Here is a 20,786-nt window from a genome sequence, read left to right as displayed (position 1 = left end):
TTTAATTCAAATTCAGTTTGAATTCAAAATAAATAAATTCAAACCGAACCAATATCTGAAATGAAAGCTAACCCTACATATAACTTAAATTGTTCTTAAACCATGTCATAATATGACACTACCTTTTTTTCAAACAAGTTATTACGGTCCTATCAGATAATTTATTAATAATTTGGGCAGTATTTAGATTGAGTATTTTGGACTCAATTATAATTTGAATAGTAATCGTGTTTTAATTCAAAATGTAAAAAGACACAGCCCAAACATGAATTACAAGGTATACTTTTCATGTTGGATTTATTATTAGTTTTTGCAAATTTTGGATTGGACGGTGGTAAAATGTTTATGACTTTATTTTTTTCCCGCTTAGAAAGAGCGGGCAGCACAGCCATTGAATCCTCGATAGATAGATCCAAGGGTCAACATTTTCTGTAATATAATTTAAAGTTATATGCCACATGCCAATCGAAGTATCACATAATAAATAAAATAAATATTATCACAAGTAGAAGTAGTCCTAATAATTAATTTTGCATATTTTGAGCCCTCATTCTGCTGCCCCATGATGAGCCATCTCTTTGTTTCATACTAAGACTAGATCTTTTTTTCAACTCTAATATTTGCTCTTGCCATCCTGCTCTCATGGAAATTTGAAGATTTATATTCTTCTTCATCTTCCCCAAATTTCTTAACCCTAATTCATAATCATACTTCTCTCGTAACACAGGATCCGACAACGTTGTGTAAGCCGTGTGTAACTGCACAAACATCCTCGTTGCTTCCGCCTTTCTCGAAGGATCTCGACATACGTCAGGGTGATATTGAAGAGCCATGCTTCTGTAGGCTCTCTTTACTTCATCAGAACTTGCATTAGTTGAACTCAAAGAGAGAACTCTGTAAAAATTTGGGGCCTCCTTTTCGCCTGCTGATAGCTTTGCAGTAGCTCTGCATGAAACTGAGTTGAATTTGGGACTGATTTGCGGTGGTTTTGTACATTGTTTTTGAGAAAGCAATGGATTAGCAGAAGGCTTAATGCTTGGGCTCAGGGAAAAATTCATGTCGCTATAGCCAAGTTAGAAGTGATAGTTTCTGTGCTCTGACTGACAAGTACCACAAAATACCACACAATTTATAGCCGAGTAGCACCAGGTCTTTGACTGCTTTGGTTATGTCGACTCGTACCGGCAATGACAGCGGCGGTGATTCCAAAGCTCGCTGCGTCCCTGTAGGCGACTGGGGATATTTAATTATTGATGAAACGCACAAATTTTATCCTTATTCAGAATTCAAACATTCTAAGCCATTTCAGGGATCTTGGATTGTTAAATATTGCAAACGTTGGGTTAAGCAAGAATGGGATTTTGATTCTTTCGGGATTTTGTATCAGCTGTTCTTCAAATTTGATCTAATTTTGTTTAGTTCATTTTAATTATTATTTATTTTTATGAAAATTATTAAATAAGATTAAAAATACTTTTTAATATAATTTATCTAAATAATTTTTTTATTACTTTAAATTTCTAATTTATTTTCTATAGCATAAATCCTAATTTTAATCTGAGATAATTTTAAGATATATCAACTTTGATTCAAAATTCATATCATATATATATATAAATAAACAATGGGAGCTGATGATCAATTAGAAGGAAGCTACCTTTAAAAGGATATATAACTGTACAACCTGCAAGATTAAAGATAACAAGGATTTACAGCAATTTTTCAGCTTCAAATTCTAACATGTGCATGCATGTTCATGGCTTTAATGATTTTGCATAATAAAATTCTACTCAAACTTTATAGAATTTATAAGAAATTACACTAAAGTTAGATTTCACTGATTGTAAAGTTAATTAGAATTTATCAAAACTTTCTCTTGCAGGATATTGATCTGGAATTCATTTTCTTCCAATAGTCAGTAGTGCTATATTAATTTGTTTGAAAAGTAGAGGTCATGGGAAGCCAGTGCAAAAGCATTAAACTTACAGACATAACTTCCACACTGAAAGAGAAGACCAAGAAATAGAATAAAAAAAGAAAGAAGAAAACACAACAACTCAACATCTAAAGAGCCTTATGGAACTAACTCATCACTGATTTTAAAACTCTACTACCCTTAAAACATTCTCTCTCTAGCCCTTTATTTTCAGTTCTCTCGTTACCTTCCTCTTATCTTCTCTTCTACTAGCTAAAATATTGGTCATCTACTGCTCCTGTTTCCCCCCAATTCATCCCTGTAAATGAATAAATAAATGAAATAACAGTAATCAAGCGGCATCTTAAGATCAGAAAACACAGCCGGGAGTAGAGGAGAAATAATCCTAACAAGGAATATTGCTCTGTGCTTTAGCCTATGCTTCAGATGTACTCCAGTGCCAGGTTGTTATTTATTTGGAATCATCTCCTGAGAATTGGTTATCATTTTCTCAATCCCTGCCATTGCAGGCTGTCACCACCATTGCTTCTCATTTACATTTTCATGGGAATTGGACTGCTTGCACTTCAGTGACGGAGGAAGTTGGTAAAATAAGTTGAACCGGGACTAACATTTGCAGGGCAAGGACGTTGCAACTTGCAAGCACATCCTTGTCTTTCAAGGTCAAGCGTATTGGGGCTGCCCAACAATTACATGAACCATCTTGTTCTTTTTTGCATGCACACTCACACAGATCATGCTTTCACTTATAATAGTGAGAGAAGAAATTAAGGGCAATTTACACTTAAAGACTAACTTGATGCTAGTATTTTTACGTTTTTAAGATTTAGAATAATGAAATTCTACTCAAATTCTATAAAATTTATAAGCAATCACACTAAAGTTACATTTCACTGATTTTGTAGCTCAATAAAATTTTATCAAAACCTTCTGATGCAACTTATTGATTTAGAAGCCTTTGCAAAGATTTAATGTACTACTTTTCTATCTTTAATAATTCCAACTTTATTTACATTCCTAGTTCCGATTTATTTATAAAAAAAAACCCATAAAAAGTTAACAAATATTCACAATATAAGGCCCTCAATATCAGCAAAATTTGACTACATTCCGTTTTCATGAAAAGAAATGAAAAACTGATAAAAACAGACATTTAGGCAATCTTTCTGCTGCTTCTCTAGCCTTGGATTCTTCTAAACAATAAAAATCCCTCTCATGTTTCTAAAATTACCAAAGATACCCCTAATGTTAGTTAAAGGTTTTCCCTAAAGGAAGATGAATAACACTGATAATTTCTAGACTATTCAAAAAGAGAACAGACAAAAGTACCTTCAGTTTAATCACCAACTCTCATAATTTTGATGGTTCTAAAATCTCACACTGTTTGATTGTCTTCATGGAAAATTATCAAGTGAAAGGCATTCCATATTTGTAATAACTTCTTCAAAAATATTTCCTTAAGTTATGGGAGAAAACACATTTGGTCAAGGTCTATTCCATCCTATGATAAAACATGTTCTGTAATGTTAGCATCTTTGGATTTGCCCACATTGAGAAACAAGAATTAAAAAACTCAAAGCACCACTGATGACTCAATATTCATGCTTTACCGAGATTCAGAAACCATTAGATATTACAAGTAAAAATACTTACATTTAAGATCTTCTGGCTGTCATCAGCCCAAGGCATAATGAAAAACTATCTCCAAACAGGACAACCAATTGATATAAACAAACCAACACAAAATTTCTCTCAAGCATCTGAAACCCAATCATAACTAAACAACCAAAACAAACACTCTGTAACATCAAGCACCCCAAACTTCAAGATCATTATACACAACCCAACTCCAAAACAAACACTACTAACACAATTCAAGAAGTGCACTTAATTGCCATTGATCCTTTCTATAACAGAAATAAGCCCTTGAGTGCCAAACTTCCCGTCTCCATTTGCCACCATTGCCGAAAACATCTGCTTGCCCAATGCGGCACCAGGCAACACCACAACTCTCTTATCCTCACTCTCCTCCACAACATCCACACCCATACCCATGTCCTTCACCATATACTCCGCAAACCCACCTGGCCTGAAGTCTTTCTCTATCATTCTCTCCCCATATAACTCCATCACCATTGACCCTGCCGCACCTCCCCTCACTGAATCTTTCCACTTCCTAACATCCAATCCTGCCTTCTCCGCAAACACCAGCCCTTCACTCAGCCCCATCAAATTCGCTCCTACCACAATTTGATTAGCAATTTTGCAACTTTGTCCACAACCTGGCTGGCCCATATACGTATGCTTCCCCATCACATTAAACAATGGCGATAACCACTCCACAACTCCATTATCACCTGCCGCAAAAATGGCTAATTTTCCATCTCTTGCACCGATGTCACCCCCTGAAACCGGGGCATCCACAGCCCAACAATCTTTTTCACGTGCGGCTTTGAAAATTTCTCGCGCAAGAGCTGGATGGCTACTAGTAGTATCAACGAGTACAGCACCAGGATTTAGCCCGGAAAGAATACCGTTGTTCTCTAAGACAACTGATCGAACATCTTGCGGGTTTCCCACCATAGTGAAGACGACGTCGCTTGATCGAGCCACCTCGTGGGGGGAGTTCGCGAGAGTGGCGCCTTTGGATTGGAGTGAAAAAGCTTTTGAGGGGTTTCGAGCGTAGACGATGAGGGAATAACCGGCAGACAGAAGGCGAGAGGCCATGGCTGCGCCCATTACGCCGATGCCGATCCAGCCGATGCGGGTCTTGCTGGGAGAAATGGGTTTTGGGTATGGAGTTTCCATATGAAGATGAAGTTATCAAGTGGACTGGGGCTATTGGGTTCCAGTTGAATCAAATTTTGAAGAAAATTTGAGTACACAAGTTGAAGATGAACTTGAAGACAACTAATTCAACCAAGGATGTTTGTGAACCAGAAATTTTGTAAAAACTTTAAGTCAAAATGGAGATTAAACTTTACAATCAGTGAATTGGAACCGTACATGCATAATTATTGAGTAATGGGATGTACACTTATCAAGGTTGGATTTTTATTACTTGAATCTCAAATGGAATATATAAAAAATTAAAAAAAAAAAACCATACCTTAATAATCCAGGAGCAAGATGAACAAAATTATATCAAATGCCTAAAATGGGGGAGAATTGAAGAAGCAATTCTCACATTTACACCAAACCTGCATGTAAGGCTTTTAAAAATTTTCTAAAACAGTTTCAAGCAAAAAATGAGTTTGACCTGTAATAATTATTCAAGCCCATAATTATTATAACTATATCCTTATTTATTAATTTTTTAAATATAAAATAATCTCTTTTTTTAAAAGCATTAACATCATTTAGCATCTACCAATCAGTGCACATGGCTTGTTATATATATTAAGAAATTCAGGATCTATCAAAAAATCTTAATAATTCTATGTTAAAGTTGGTTAAAATTAACTCATAAACATGACTTTCGACGTTCAAATGATTAAATTATGGTGGAATATGTTTAAGGGTAAGTTTAGGGTTGAAAAAAAAAATGAATGCTTGATTTGATTCCCTCAACTGTTCTTTATATGCCCATTAATTTTCTAGTGATTGTCAAAAATTATATTTTCTTTGTCAACATAGAACATATCTTCGAAGTCCAAACAAAGAATTGTCTTAGAGAAGCACGGGATCAAAAGACAAATCATTATTCTCACACTTGGAATCATCACGTATTTTCTGTATATATAACAAAAAAATTAATGTCAAAGCCTTTCTCTGTGCTCTTGCCTAATTTCTTGGTTTTGATTTTCATTTTCCGGGGAAAAATTAACCCCACCACCTCCCCCCAAGCACTTCAAATCAATTAATTTATGGAGCTTCTCCCACCAAGTGAAGGAGTGATTGTTGTGGTTGATGCCAGCAGAAATGGAAAAAATGTTGATGCCCTTGAGTGGGCTATTCACCATGTGGTTCGTCCCGGAGACAATGTGCTTTTACTTGGAGTTCTTCATGATTTTGGGAAGAAGAATTACTCTTGTTTCCCACTAATTAGCAATATGGGCATCTCTGGTATATGTAAGTCTTACGATCTTTTTTCTTCAATATATATTATCATCGCAAAATCTATAAATATATCGAAACAATAATTAGTTTAGAGATAGCAACGAGACTGGTAAAAGTTAAATACCATAATCTTGTCTTTGCTCTTATAGGAAAACCTTTTTTCATTCATATCCTATTCTGGAGATATCAGAGAATCGTAGAAAAATTTTTTCAAAATTTCCTTTTTTCATCCTTGCTTGAAAGATAATGAAATATTTATTAGGTGTTAGAGGATATATGTCATAATTTAAAACTTTTAGAGAATATGTAAAAAAAAAAATAAACCGAAAAAGAAATAGATAAATAATATATTTATCTTTGTCATTATACCAACTCTTGATTAAGAGGATTTTAGTCATTCTTGTTGTCGCCCATGTTTTTATCGAGAATTCCCTTCCTATTCCTATCAGACAATGGTGTGTTGAAAATCTGATCAAACTATCATCTCTAAATCAGTTATCTTCATAATTGTCAATCATGCATGCATGACTATTTGAGTTACAATCTTATTGGCATTTATTGTATCTTTATTAATATTAAATTTGTAAAATATATGCACAAATGTAATTGACAGGCAACTTGGATTATTTGACAAAAATGTTTATTTTTAATTGAATGATACTATTACTGTATATATAACAATTTCTTTTATATTGGCACAGAAGGGGAAAAATATTTTAAATTATAATAAAAACGAATTTTATTTTTTTTTTGCACACAGAATTTCTTGTAGAAAATAACGAATGTGAGAACATATGTAGCCAGTTTCTTATTTCAACAAGGCTCAATATTTTAGGGGAAAAATTGGAGTTCTCATCAGGACATGGTGAAGTAAATCCTAGACAGCTCGGAGAGGAATTAGAAATGAAACGAGTACAATACCAGAATAACCTTAAAAAAATCAATCGACAATGCAAGAGAAATGAGGTAAGAAATTATTTTGTTCAACTGAATCTCTGAAGCTGAATATATTTAGGATCTGCATAAAAAAATCTTATTAATTCTGTGTAAAGTTTGCCTTAATCTCATAATTTATAGGTGAAATTGGAGGTCAAGCTTGCAGCTGGTTATTGTCCTGCAAAATTGACGGTCGATGAAGCACAGAACTCGAATACTCGCTGGATTGTCTTAGACAGGTTTTTCTAATTCATTAATTGTTACTTCAGTTTATTTATTCGAATCTAATTAAGACAAATTTCTTTTGGTTTTTCGGAAGCCACTTAAAGAAATACCAGGAAATCATACGGGGGCAAGTGGGATGCAACATTGCCATAACGAAAGGAAAAGATATAGCAACCTTGATGCCATCAACATTTCCTCCATTAACAACTAGAACTTACCCTCCTGAATGCTACAAAAGATATAATCGAGAAGTTGCCACCAATGGTCACCCTGGAAGCCATGGAAAAAATCCTGAGCAGGAACCAAATTCATCAGGGCAGCAGCCGCAAACTCCTCATTGGTATCTTCTATCCTGGAGAAGTGGCTTCCCCCGAGCTTTTACCTTGAGGGAACTTGAAGAGATGACAGAGGGCTTCGCGGAAGAAAACTTGATTCAGAAATCGGAAAACCTGATGGTTTACGAGGGAATTTTCGAGGAAACGCCTGTGCTAATCAAATCGTTCCAGGAAAATGATGATCGATTCTGGTCAGTGTTGGTGATCCTTTCCAGGGCTCGCCACCGCAACATTATGAACCTTGTGGGCTACTGCTTCACAGGCGGCTGCCGCTTCATAATCGTTGATTTTCCATGCCTGGGTACTCTTGCCAGTAACTTGAACGGTAAGTCAAATTTAACCATGCTAAAAATATTTTTCTAAACTTCACAATCACTATCAGAGAAAATTGGTATGTTTTATTGATTGTAGATAATGAGTTGGCGAGAAAATTGACATGGAAAGCAAGGTGGTATATAGCCATAGAAATAGGAGGAAGCTTAAGGTATCTTCATGAAGAGTGTGGAGATGAACCTATTGTTCACCAATCTGTTTGCTCTGCTAATATTGTTTTTTCTCACTGTTACTGTGCAATGGTAAGATTCAATCATTTTATCACTCTCCATTTTCTGCGGCTTTTAGAATGATCAAAATATCTTGATTTCTTTAGGGTTTTTAGTATATTGACTCCATTGAGAAAATTATTTTTTCTCGAATGTTTAAATTTACAACTCAACTCATATAATTTATTTAGTCTTCACTTTTTCATTAAGGTTCGCAATTTTGATGAAGGATTTTTTTTTTTTCACTTTAAATTGAAATTCCATTGTTTTTGTCACCAAGATTTGGTCCAAAACTGACTTTATTCTTCAACTGTCGTTCAAGCTTTGCAATTTCATAATGGCAAAGTGGCTAAATCTTCAGGAATCATCGGCTAAGTAAGAAATCTTTTTCCTTATCCTCCCTTATTATGCTTTTATACACTTAACTCTAGCTAACAATTTTTAACACTATTTATGAATTCCATATGACATGATATAATAAATTGGGTTAGAGTTAAATTTTTTTTTTACACAAAATTTAATTTAGATCAAATAGCATTATAATTGACACAGAAGTACTATAAATCAATCTGAACATTTTGATAAATGTTATTATAGTAGAATTTGTTAAGGTAAAATGTATGAGGAATTGCATATATATATATGTAAAATGATTTGGTTGATATACATGACTTATGAGTTATTAAATTTTTTAATGCGCTGAAATGTGGTGGTTGAAGAAACGAAAAAGATGAGAAGCTGTATGTAGATGTACGAGATTATGGAATCTTCCTAGTGGAGCTGATCGCCGGATCTGCTGAAGAGAAAGACCGGCAATCTTTGGTTGATTGGGTAAGATGATACATGTTTAGGAAATTCAGAGAAATCAGTCAAGTACATTCAGATAATTTGGTTATATATAAAACCAGAAATCATTAAGCCTTACAAAAATGCACTAGATTTTATTAATTGGCATGCTGAAGGGGCTTCTATAAGCTTATCATGTTGATTAAATTGATGGTCATGGATAAAAGGAAGTGATTGATGAAATGTGGTTGGTTTGAAACACAGGCAGTACCACTTATGAAAGATGGAAATATAGAGGAAGTCATGGATCCCAGATTGCTGGATGGTAATAGTGATAAAAAGATGATTCAATGCATGGCAAGGGCTGCCTTGCTCTGCCTCAATTCACCTCATCCCCGGCCTTCAATAAGTAAGGTAACTTTTCACCAATCATCCACTTTCGTTAATGAATTCTTCAAAATGCTTTCTATTTACGTAGATTTTTTTATTTTCTTGCTTCAATAACACAATGCTTATTATGATTTGTGCAGGTTTTAGCAGTGGTTCGAGGTGATCCACTTGCCATAAGCAAGTGCTCTCCATAGGAAAGCACTGCTTGATTTCATGGACCGAGACAACACAACATAAGAAAAGAAAGAAATTCAGTAGTTATCTTTTTCATCATGAATAATCAGTACCACTGAATCAAAAGAGCTCCCTTCACTGTCTTATTATATGAAAAAAAAAATATTTGCTTCTTATAGTGGAATATTGTTTCCTGCTTAAGTTAATTTCTCAATATTATTAGACAATTATCACTTGCTTTCTACTTGCCCATCATTTTATTTTTGTTTATAAGATTCCAGAAATTCCCTGAAACTTGCTTTGCAAGCACAACTTCAAAATTGAAACCTTGTCAAACCTTGCAGTCTTTGAGAATAGGACACACTAGCCCTTTTTTGACATCGAATTCTAGGTTTACAGTAGTCTCGGCAGTTTGGGTACACGCATATTTTGTGAGGACATAAACCAGTTGCAATTCCAGGCAGGATTCAAGCTTCCACTACTCAAATCAAATAGACATCACACACACACACACATATATATATATTCTTTCAAGCAATCCCATATATATATATCCGCTTTTAAATACACAAATAGATACACATGTAATGTGTTATCATGTAATTGAGTATTATTTTATTATTAATTTAAAATCATTCAATTATATAATAACACATTAACTATGTATCTATTTGTACATTCAAAAATAGATATACATAGTTTTATCGTATTATTTGATACTGATTTTTCCAGCATAAGAGAAGTTTTATTTCCTGAAATGATGGGTGAACAAATTCTATTATCTATCAATTAGAGAATTTGTTGCAACAGTTTTGCCCCTCAATCTGCATGAAAGAGAGAATAAATTTAAAAACAGCCATGCTTCCATCCTAAAACTTCTTTTGTTTTTGTATATATTTATGAACAAAATGTTGTAACAGAGACCCAGTTCTAAATTTTTCTAAGCCAAGCATCATAACAGAGCAGCAAAGATGATATCCAAGCTTTTGACAATGGTGACAATTGTATTCACATATTTCATCCTTTCAAACTCAACAACCATTGCAGAATCATCCATCTCCTTCACTCATTTCTTTGTTGTGTATGCTTTACTATTTACAATCATGTATTATAGTATAAGATCTGATGGTGTTTACCTTGTTGACTTTACTTGCTACACACCAGGAGATCACTTGCGAGTACCAATGTCCAATTTCGTTGAACATTTAGAGGTAAGTAACGTTTTCAATCAAGAGAGCTGCGATTTTCAAGTGAAGGTTCTTGAAAGAGCAGGCGTTGGTGATGAAGCCTGCATGCCTACTACTTTGCATGAGATACCACCTGGTGTGACTTTGAAGTTGTCTCGAGAAGAAATTAAAGAAGTTCTCTTCACAGTTGTGAAAGATCTTCTTTCCAGGCGGAAAATAAATCCGAAAAGTATTGATATCCTTGTATCAAATTGTAGCCTTTTCTGTCCTACTCCTTCCATCACTAGTATGATCATAAATAAGTTTGGACTCCGAAGCAACATAAAGAGCTTCAGCCTAAGTGGGATGGGTTGCAGCGCTGGAATGTTGTCAATAAGTCTGGTAAAGGATCTCCTTAAAGTTCACAAAAACTCATTGGCTTTAGTTCTCAGCATTGAAGCTGTTACTCCCAATGGTTATAGCGGTTGTACAAAGTCCATGCTTATCGCCAACACTATATTCCGTATGGGAGGAGCAGCTATTTTGTTATCAAACAGGCACAAAGACAAGCACATCGCCAAGTACAAGCTCCAGCACCTTATCCGAACCCACATGGGATCTGATGATCAATCATACATGTCTGTGATCCAGCAAGATGACGAAGCTGGGGAAATAGGAGTGTCATTGTCGCGATCACTAGTACCTGTTGCAGGCAAAGCATTAAAGACCAACATATCACAGTTAGGCCCCCTTGTATTACCATACTCTGAGCAACTTCAATATGGGTGGTCAGTGCTTCGACAGAAAATTTGGTCTGTACCTGGAAAAAAGGAACTTCATGTGCCAAATTTCAGAAAAGCTTTTGAGCACTTCTGCATACATGCTGGCGGAAGGTCTATAATTCAAGCTGTGGAGGATAATCTGAAGCTGCTTAAGGAAGATGGAGAAGCTTCAAGGATGACCCTTCATAGATTTGGGAACACTTCATCTTCTTCAGTTTGGTATGAGCTTTGCTACCTGGAGGCAAAAGGAAAAATGAAGAAGGGAGACCGGGTTTGGCAAATTGCATTTGGCAGTGGCTTTAAGACTAACAGTGCTGTCTGGAAATGTATTTTAGATCTTGATCCAGATGTAAGAAATGCATGGTCTGATAGAATCCATCTCTACCCTGTAAGCAGTCCAGATATTATCTAAACCTCTGACATAAAAAAAAATCATTCTTGAACTTACAAGGATCCTTCTGCATATCCCCAATAATATTCACCTAATATTTGAATCTATCTCAAGACTGCTACTATGCTGACAATAAATTGAAGTAATCTTGACCTCAAGAATAGATAAAGGTTAAGTATCCCAACATCTAACTTCAGATCTCCATGCTTCGTAGTTTAGAGCCAACATTTAGAACAATCTAATACTTACCCAAATCCTAATCTTCCATGCCAAAGATATACATGTTTGCACAGTGAGATTTACAAATTCAGAAGTATTAGCAGTAGATACCACACACTTTGGGCAGGCATTTTTCTCAACAAGTAGGAAGCTAATGTAACGGTTGAAATATAAAAGATACTACAAAGAGTTTGACCTCTGCTATTTGGAACACAATAATGTTCACACAAATCATTTTAAATTCACACAAGACAATCCACCTCTTAAAATCTGACACTACCATCAATAAATTTTAAATACAGAAGTAATCACATCAAGAATAACCTGCAGCAGGAAACAATTGTGCAGAAACAGCTCTTAATTAAACTACAAAAATTACTATGTTGTCGTCCTTCAAATGAAATTTGTCACACTCTCTTCAAGGGAAAAGCCAAATTTCCACTTCGATACTTGCTTCCTTCTAAAGAGTAATAGTGCCGTTCTATCACAAGATTCTCTTTCAATTGCCCTTCTAAATGCAATTTGCCGAAACAAGTTTGGCTGCAATTGCAGGTTTTTAAAGTACTCAGGCATTGTTTAGCATACAAAATTGGTTTCAAATAAATTTGAGAAAATACTAATGGATCAATCATAGGTAGTTGAACAGTTCATAGTCTTGACAGTCCAATTAGTAAATACTAAACAACTTCAGTAATTCTAAGAAAATGCAATGCCACCAAATGCTATCAAGACAACTGATAACATGAAATTGTTAGAAGAGGTTTTCATTTTTTTAATTATTACTTTTTTTCATTTAATCTAGTGTAGATACAATGATAACATATTACATTAGCCAATCTTTAAGGTCTAGTTGGATACATTAGGTTTAACAAAAACCAAGGTAAAAAACATACTAGTTCTAATATACATGCAGAATAATGTACTGAATTATATATTATTACCAGTCTCTGACCCAATGACCACTCTTATAGCATGAAGGAGTAGGAGACCAATTTCTCACCCGGAACTCCTTTTATATAATCTTGTTCATCCTTAAGGAGATCTCAATGATTTTAACATCATATGCTGCTTTGACAGTAAGTTAGCAATAAGTTGTCGTCCAAATAAGTGCGAGTTTTTGAGAATCATGTTTCTCGTAGATGAATCAACAACATAACCTTGACCAGACATCCATTCTAGCAATTGGAGGAGCAATTCTTTCTTTTCAGGTTCCGCAATATAGCGTGTTATAGCCATATGAAATAATCCCTGAGATTAAAAAGAGAGTAGAAAGAAATTTAACGAAAATGTAACACCGTAATTGGTTAACTGCAAAACTTTGAGAACATGTATCTGTGTATGTATGTTCTAGTATACAACTGATTCTGATTATAAATGCAAATGCTTGTGTCTACAAGTAAATGGGAGAAGGCCATGCAAGAGGCCAAGTAAAGTCACATTGAGTAGTTGAAAGACAATTTTGACTCAGTTGTCAATCAAGTAGAATGTGCCTAGTAAAGCAATTGGGGGAACACAGAAATTCACCTCAGTGCATCCAATTACAACATGATTAAAACTAACAAACATTTTTTATAGTTCCAACCATGAAATTTCAACAGATGAAACAAGTCTGCATCTAATGCAAGTTCCCAGTTAAATTAATGTGATGTCATAAGAAGTTTCTGAAGTACATCCATTTAAGTTCTTGATTACTTACCTCATCAATTTTGTAGCCAGAAGCATGCAAAACCTTCATTACATCATTAACCAAGTTAATGTTACCCAACCTAATAAACGCAGATCCAAACTTCTTTATAGCAGCTTGAGAGATAGACCCAGAATTGTCCTGCAGATAATATGGTGTAAGAGCAAGCAACAGTTTACAAGAGAATAATAAATCTTAAAACTGTAAAAAAATATCGCACACCTTAACAACTATATAAGCATCCTTGAGAAGCCTTCCGGCTATTAGAATGTGCAGAATTTTTTCATGAAGAGCCTTGCACATCGTTCTTTTGCTATATCTCAACATGTTGTACACAGAGAGCGCTTCTGAGTGGGCTCTGATTTTACCAAGATGAAAAATTAAGGTGGAACAAAGTTCCTGCAAAAGCAATTGATGTTACAAGCCTTTGAACAACATTTCAAAGTTTAACTTAGTATTCCGAAACAACTCATGCAGCCCATACACTTTCGTTGCTGATAACTAGATGAGTAGATGTACATAAGACATTTGACAGAGGTACCAAAATGAAAATTGTTTAAAGCAATGGATATTATGTTTCAAGGTAAACTTAACAAATAAAAGACAAAATGATTGTGATAAGCAGTTCAAAATATGCTGTATAGTTCTTTTTGTAATCCTCTCATTGGATGATCATTCACTCCTTTGTAATCATTATATCAATCCAGTGAGTAGGAACGGACCATGGTTTACCAGGAAAACCTTCTGCATTCATAGTAAGCAAGATGTTAGAATTTTCAAAGAAAATTTTTAATGCCACATATGGAACCAAAATGAAAACCACAGACAGCTTGTAAGGCAACTTGAGCTTGACAGTGCTCACAATTCAAAACTCGGTAACAATGAATGCTTCAAGACAATCCTAGAATAAAACTAAGATAAGAAATAAAGGAGGGGTATAACAGATATTAAAAGAAAACTTATCAAGAAGTGATAAGTTGAGATTCACAATACCTCCTCCAGTTGATGGCCCTTACTATGCAAGTCCTCCATGGTCCGATAAGCAAGTAGATACAACTTCTCCTTGCAGAAATATTTTATGAGGATATGAAAGGTATTATAGTCAGGACTGATTGCTAATTCATCCATTTTCTTCATAACATGCATCACACTCTCCATGTCACCTGCTCTGCAGTAGGCACAGAGCATTGTATTTAACAAGACCAAGTCATATTTGTCAAACTTTGCTTCAAAGTCCTGGGCCAACTGCTTTGCCTCTTCAAAAAGCTCACTACGGCAGAATGCTGAAATCATGATACTATGGGCATAGCCATCTGCAGGTAGGATATAGACCTCATTCAATTTAATGAACAGGCTAAACTTCAACACTGCATTCTTCACCTCATAAGCAATCCTAATGTACACAGATACCACACAATATCATTCTATTCTAAACTTAAAATCATAAGGACCTGTAGTAGGCTATTTCATCAACTAACATAAGAAAACTACATAAAAAACCAGCAAACACAAAACACTCCACAAAGCAAATAGCAATTAATTATCAAAAACGGATAGCAAACCAGGATTTCTGAGATAAAAAGGAATTGTTTGAAATTACTTTTGTAATAAAACCTTTTAGCATGGCACTGAAATTGACACATGCAGTTTGCAGCATTCTTAGTCATCAACAATCAAATGGACTGTTTGATTTAAAGAGATTGCTAGAAAAGATCATCATTTAATTGAAAGTTTACCTGATTTAACACTTTTTTCATGCATTTCTGAGAAAACTACTCTTGCTTCATCTAAACGTCCAGCCTTAGCAAGTCCATCCATCAATAAACAATATGGCATCTGGAAAATGGTTTGCATACATTAAGCTACATATGTAGATTTACAAAAGAAAAAAAGAGATGGGTAGGAAGAGAACTAAGACACTTTGTAACTGTTATAAGGTTGTAATAATAGATGAGCACAGAGCCACAACTATCTGGTATAAATAGATGCAAGCCCTAAAAGCTGCAAGCAAATTTATTATCAAGTTACATTTAACTACCCACTTAAACAGCCACCTCACAGTCATTTTGGATTGACATGGTATACAGGCTTCTCACTCAAAAATATTTAATAACTATTGTTCTACTAAATGTTATACGAGTTCAAGGATAAACAACAAAGGGAAGCAATTGTTATGGTTTAAACCAATCTATGAAATATAAAAATTAATCATCTCTTATAAGAACTAGAATAAACCTTGATAAAGCAGTTGATTGAGAAACATAAAATTTTGGAAAATAGAGTCTCAGACAAATTGTGTAGCACATTTCTTCAAGTACACTTCTAACAACCTTTACAGATGACCTAATATGAATCTATCAATTAGGATCAATTAGAATAAGGAGACGATCAATTTAGGAATAATTAGAATCAATTGTAATTATTTTGTATTTATGATGTTCCCTTCTTCATATAAAATGTGGATGCATATAAACAACCTTAATCAAAGGGGAAAAAGACAAAAAAGTGAATACAATTCCTTCTTCCATTTGTTCAGTTTGACATTATCAACAAGAAACAACTTGTGAAAGGCGAAAATCATAACCCCAACACGATTCACAGATTCAATTTTGATTACATGAAAATAAAACTTAATCAATTTACCTCATCTTCAGCATAGCCTAAAGTGTCCAGCTCAGCTAATAGTTCCCTCGATTTATCAAACAAACCCCCTCTAACATATACCTTTAATAATGTTGTCAATATGACCTGCAAGCATTTGCAAAATGAAATGGATAGCCTTCACAGAGAGTTGAAGGTAAACAAATAGCAAAAAACAACAAATAAAATGAGCAAAAGACACATCTATAGCAAATATAAAATAGCCTAACATTGAAGATGCGATTAATAACAAGCAAAGTAATGAGAAACAATCACTTTATGAGCATTTCTTGGCACTCCAACTGATTGCTCTACATTAGTATCTTACAACATAAATAAAGGTAAGAAGAATTACAAACAAAGAAGAAATGCAAGGGAAAAGAATACTTTGAGAGAAAATGGACAACCTCTAATAAGAATGTCATTAACCTTGTTTACGAAATCAACTTTAAAATTTTCCTTTCTATTTATAAAAAAGGCACTAAGGCACACAAAGAAACTGCTTGCTAAACATATTGAATGAATATAAACATTGATTATTATACAAAATAATAATATTCAAGAAATTGGATGAAATTATTCATTAAGCAACCATACCACTCTCATACTTATCAATGAAGAACCTATGATATGCATTTCTCAAATTTAAAGTTTCAACTTGTTTTAGCGACATCAGAGTAAAATCAACACTCTCTTCCCTTAAGTCCAACTTAGACTTCTTTATATAATGAATTCTAAACACGTCATGGTCCTTAAACTTCAGATAGAAAAGTTTTGTTTATAAATGAAGGTGCATTAAAACATGACCTTTACTAATCCCTTATTTTTGTGGAAGATAAGGAAGAGCTTGACTTCATAAATATATATTAACATAAGAACTTAAATTTTGAAGAATACAGATGTTTCTCTTAATGTTCCATATGAAATTTAAGCATGCATCTTCCTTTCAGTTCCTTTTGGTGCCAAATTTGTATATATCAAAATTTCCATTTCTTTTCTATTTCAGACTAGTTAACATGGAATTTTCCTCCACTATCTATGTCAAAAGACTACATCATAAAGAAGATACTTTCATTTTCAGAGAAGAAGCCTTATTATGCCTGTGAAAATGCTGAAAACAACACATGGCTAGGAAAACTTGGTTTCAATTCATTTGTTAAAATTTCTTATCAATACAATTCATATCATACCTGCATAAAAGTAAACTACAATCATCAGTTCTTGAAGATAAAGCAAAAAATAATGATGTTAAATAGAGTCATGAAAATGTAATGGATGGAGGAGCTAAAGAGAGAAAGGGAAGTGGAGACCAAGTTTGATATGAATAAATAAATAAAAGATTTGACCAAAGATTAATCTATGCATTGCAGAAGCTATACTGCTACAGTGCTCCACTATCTAAGAGCAAAAGACAATTACAACACCTAGAACTTTACATTTACAGCACAACCACCAAAAAATATCATCAATAAGTATAGCACTACTAAATCTCCTTTATTACAATGGCATATGTTCATGAAAACAAACCTTATTTGGTACTAACCCTGAAGATTTCATTTCTTGAACCAACTTATTAGCCTTCTCATAGTTTCCACCTGATGAGTAAGCATTTAGTAACGAGCTATAGTGATATAGATTAGGTGAATGACCTTCATCCTTCATGCAGTTAAAGTAGCTCTCAGCTTCTTCATGTAGATTATTTGAAGCACAAACAGCCAAAAGTATGCCATACATCACACTGTCCATTTGTAGCCCATTATGTTTCAGTTCCTGAATCAACTCCAGTGCCTTCGAATAGCCGTGCTTGACTTTAATGCAACCTGTTAGCAGCTAAGGATGACAAAATAAAAAAACAATGAAGATTGATTAAAGATATGGTAGATTAAATGACATAAATTTGAAATAATATCCTCCACCCTCCTATAAGAAATAAGTGTGTCTTACTAATGAGGTATAGAACTTTCATATAGAACAATAAACATACACATCAATATGAAATTAGTTTTCACTTACATTTGAATACTATTTTAAACAAGAAGAGTGAAACAGGTGTCCACAGTGAAACTAAATTCCTAAATAACTAGTTCAATTAAAAAATCAATATATCCCATGTTGGGCTGTCCAGAAAAATAAAGAGAACTCTTTATTTAGAACCAATATGGCTGTCCACCAGAACATTCATTTGAGGAATGTGTCCAACCCATATGCCAATTGTTGATACTGACAAGCGTCATAAAAAATGTAGATTTCGGTGATTTTGTCTATCACTTTGCTGACTGCAGTAGTAATTCACGAATTAGAGTTGGATTACATGCTCATATTAGTGTACCGTATTGTAAGTGACGGCATCTGGTGTCAGGCCATTCTGCTTCATTTTATCAAACTGTTTGATGCTGTTGTCGAGCTTTCCATTTCTGACCAGACAACTAAGGACAGAGTTACATATGAAGACATTGGTTTTGGTTGATTCATCTGTAATGGTGTTGTAGATTTCTAGTGCCTTAAGGGGTTTGAGGCTTTTCCCAAGGAACTTGATATAACTACTGTAAGAAGAAACACTTGTCTTCCCATGTTGTTGCATCCAATTAAAGAGCTGCAATAATCCTAAGCATTAGCAAAAATAAAAATGATAATAATAAGAGTACTGCTATGTGCACAAACAATGAGGCGTCATCATGTGATTGGATAGTTGTAAATTAAAGATAAAACAACACCCAATTACAAAGTGACACATCATTGTTTGTGCATATAGTTTTATTGTAATAACAAACATTATTGAAAACAATTTCAGCAAGACGGGAGCATCTCAAAGAAAAGTAGAGTAGTTCTCAAGTTGTAGCACCTGTGAAAGATCCTGCCATCTATTTTGCTCCCCAAAGTGCCGTAAAATGGCATTCAAATCTTGCACCTTCAAAAAACCTCCAAACCTGTAAAATAAATTATTAATCTTGTGTACAAAGGTGATAGAAATAAATTTTTGATCAAGCAACAGAAGCACATACTGAACTTATAGCCACCAAAACATCTGGCTAACCGACAACCAGAAATATCTCATGATTTATAAGAACTTCTCGATGAACAGTGAAGTCAAACAGCAGATCTTTATAAGAGTATTCAATTGTATTGCCTTAGCCAAACTATACCATATTGCTAATTCAAAAGCTTGAATTCAGTGAACGCAAATGCTCACCAACCCATCAAACAGAAAGCCATCAACAACAACAAATTTAGAAAGTAGAATTTACAAACGCTTATAACCATGACTCATCAGGTTTCAATGACATTAGAACTAAAGCTACGACATATAAATCACTATGTGAAACAATGCGGCATTACATTTGAAACTTGAAAGGATCAAAACTTTTTAATATTTCAGTCAACACATAGAGTGAAATAAGATCAGCATCTTAGCAGTCAGACAAGAAAGCATCCATAATTGCAGCAAAACATGTACATCCAAAATCAAGGAACAAACCTGTTAGGTATCCCAGTTCCTAGATATACTGTTATAACAAATATTACAATGAGGTATCAATACATGGACATTTGGAATATTAAAGGCCAATGATAACATTTACCCAAAAGTATCCATCCTTATCTAAGTGACATAACATAAGCATATTTGCTTACAAGTCAAAAAGTGATATTACACCAACAGATTCTGACTAGAAAAATCTGGTTTGATTATAGAACAGCTAGACAATTTAACCGCTCATATCCAAATTTGAAACATAAATCCACAGATGCAATTCAATTAGATCAGCAGAACTAATAAAATGCCAAAAAATCAAGTGCCCATATAATTTTTTGTAACCAATAAGGGTTGGCTCTTCCTTCTTTGTAACATGTGTGTCAGTTTGGAGACGCATAATTAATACGATTTTCAACTAGCAACTTTCTCTACTTCAATTCTCTTAAATGGTCTATGTTTTTTCCTTTACTTCCCCTCGCTTGCTTTTCCAAACAATCCAAGCCAGGAAGAAAAAAAGAAAAACAATTGATGAATTTAACATCCTTCGCCATGCCAACAATGCAACACATCAAACAGAGAAAACAAGTAGACCAAAGCATTCAAGATTCATCACTCACTCATTAAATAGCACGTTACGAAGCAAAAAAAGGACTGATAAAAAAAGTGGGCATTGTGTGAAATGCCAGAAAAAGAAGACCTTTGAAGAGAGGAAGTCAAGTCAGAGGATTGTTGAACTTGAAGAACAGCAGAATTTCTGGATACGTAAGAGTTGGGTTTGTAGATTCTTCGAGGTTTAATTGAAGTAGCTGGCGTTTTTTCTTTGACAACAATTGTAGTTGTCGTTGAAGCTGAAATTGCAGAGTCGCGGAGTGTTGTTGAAGCCGGAAGAGACGACACAGATGAAAAAGAGGAGCGTGATGGAGAAGATAAAATGTGGGGAAATCTTGTGCTAAGGTTTACAGATATCTCCATTCCCGAGCTCCAAGAGACCGTAGATTTGTTTCATCCAGTTTAGTTTGTGTGAGCTTTAAGATAATTTACTCAGCACC

The 20,786-nt window shown here is 34.4% G+C and overlaps 5 protein-coding genes across 9 annotated transcripts; 2 read left to right on the top strand and 3 right to left on the bottom strand.

The window, feature by feature from the left end:
* Window positions 1–324: 324 nt before the first annotated feature.
* LOC123214777 (chaperone protein dnaJ 20, chloroplastic-like) lies at window positions 325–1,397 on the bottom strand. The gene has a single exon (XM_044634755.1). It carries the CDS (start codon window positions 1,056–1,058, stop codon window positions 525–527), a length of 534 nt encoding a protein of 177 aa, XP_044490690.1. The 5' UTR covers window positions 1,059–1,397; the 3' UTR covers window positions 325–524.
* A 2,127-nt stretch (window positions 1,398–3,524) lies between these two features.
* LOC123214901 (probable 3-hydroxyisobutyrate dehydrogenase-like 2, mitochondrial) lies at window positions 3,525–5,176 on the bottom strand. The gene has a single exon (XM_044634915.1). The coding sequence runs from the start codon at window positions 4,742–4,744 to the stop codon at window positions 3,824–3,826; it is 921 nt and encodes a 306-aa protein (XP_044490850.1). The 5' UTR covers window positions 4,745–5,176; the 3' UTR covers window positions 3,525–3,823.
* Window positions 5,177–6,824: 1,648 nt separating this feature from the next.
* LOC123215071 (probable serine/threonine-protein kinase PBL25) lies at window positions 6,825–9,610 on the top strand. Of its 2 annotated transcripts, none has more exons than XM_044635129.1 (8): window positions 6,825–6,961; window positions 7,073–7,170; window positions 7,251–7,816; window positions 7,903–8,066; window positions 8,356–8,408; window positions 8,753–8,864; window positions 9,084–9,228; window positions 9,350–9,610. In XM_044635129.1, exons 1-8 carry the CDS (start codon window positions 6,899–6,901, stop codon window positions 9,370–9,372), a joined length of 1,224 nt encoding a protein of 407 aa, XP_044491064.1. In that variant the 5' UTR covers window positions 6,825–6,898; the 3' UTR covers window positions 9,373–9,610. The 2 variants fall into 2 exon arrangements, with proteins under 2 accessions (XP_044491064.1, XP_044491063.1); XM_044635128.1 differs by having other exon boundaries at window positions 9,084–9,233.
* Window positions 9,611–10,323: 713 nt separating this feature from the next.
* On the top strand, window positions 10,324–11,879 carry LOC123213814 (3-ketoacyl-CoA synthase 7). Its single transcript, XM_044633414.1, has one exon. The coding sequence runs from the start codon at window positions 10,355–10,357 to the stop codon at window positions 11,741–11,743; it is 1,389 nt and encodes a 462-aa protein (XP_044489349.1). The 5' UTR covers window positions 10,324–10,354; the 3' UTR covers window positions 11,744–11,879.
* Window positions 11,608–20,786, bottom strand: LOC123213813 (pentatricopeptide repeat-containing protein At1g10910, chloroplastic). 4 transcript variants are annotated; one of them, XR_006501756.1, is made up of 11 exons: window positions 20,435–20,786; window positions 19,108–19,192; window positions 18,595–18,858; window positions 17,793–18,095; window positions 16,269–16,373; window positions 15,362–15,461; window positions 14,619–14,938; window positions 13,848–14,024; window positions 13,638–13,766; window positions 12,883–13,189; window positions 11,608–11,745 (listed from the first exon to the last, which is right to left on the bottom strand). XR_006501756.1 is itself a non-coding variant. In XM_044633413.1 (11 exons), the coding sequence occupies exons 1-10, from the start codon at window positions 20,707–20,709 to the stop codon at window positions 12,974–12,976; spliced, it is 1,974 nt and encodes a 657-aa protein (XP_044489348.1). In that variant the 5' UTR covers window positions 20,710–20,786; the 3' UTR covers window positions 12,072–12,481; window positions 12,942–12,973. The 4 variants fall into 4 exon arrangements, 2 of the variants coding, with proteins under 2 accessions (XP_044489348.1, XP_044489347.1); XM_044633413.1 differs by lacking the exon at window positions 11,608–11,745 and adding an exon at window positions 12,072–12,481 and having other exon boundaries at window positions 12,942–13,189; XR_006501755.1 differs by lacking the exon at window positions 11,608–11,745 and adding an exon at window positions 12,072–12,481.

This window comes from Mangifera indica, chromosome 4 (assembly GCF_011075055.1).
Source record: "Mangifera indica cultivar Alphonso chromosome 4, CATAS_Mindica_2.1, whole genome shotgun sequence".
NCBI classification, from domain to species: domain Eukaryota; kingdom Viridiplantae; phylum Streptophyta; class Magnoliopsida; order Sapindales; family Anacardiaceae; genus Mangifera; species Mangifera indica.
This window is presented reverse-complemented; position numbering and strand designations above follow the sequence as displayed.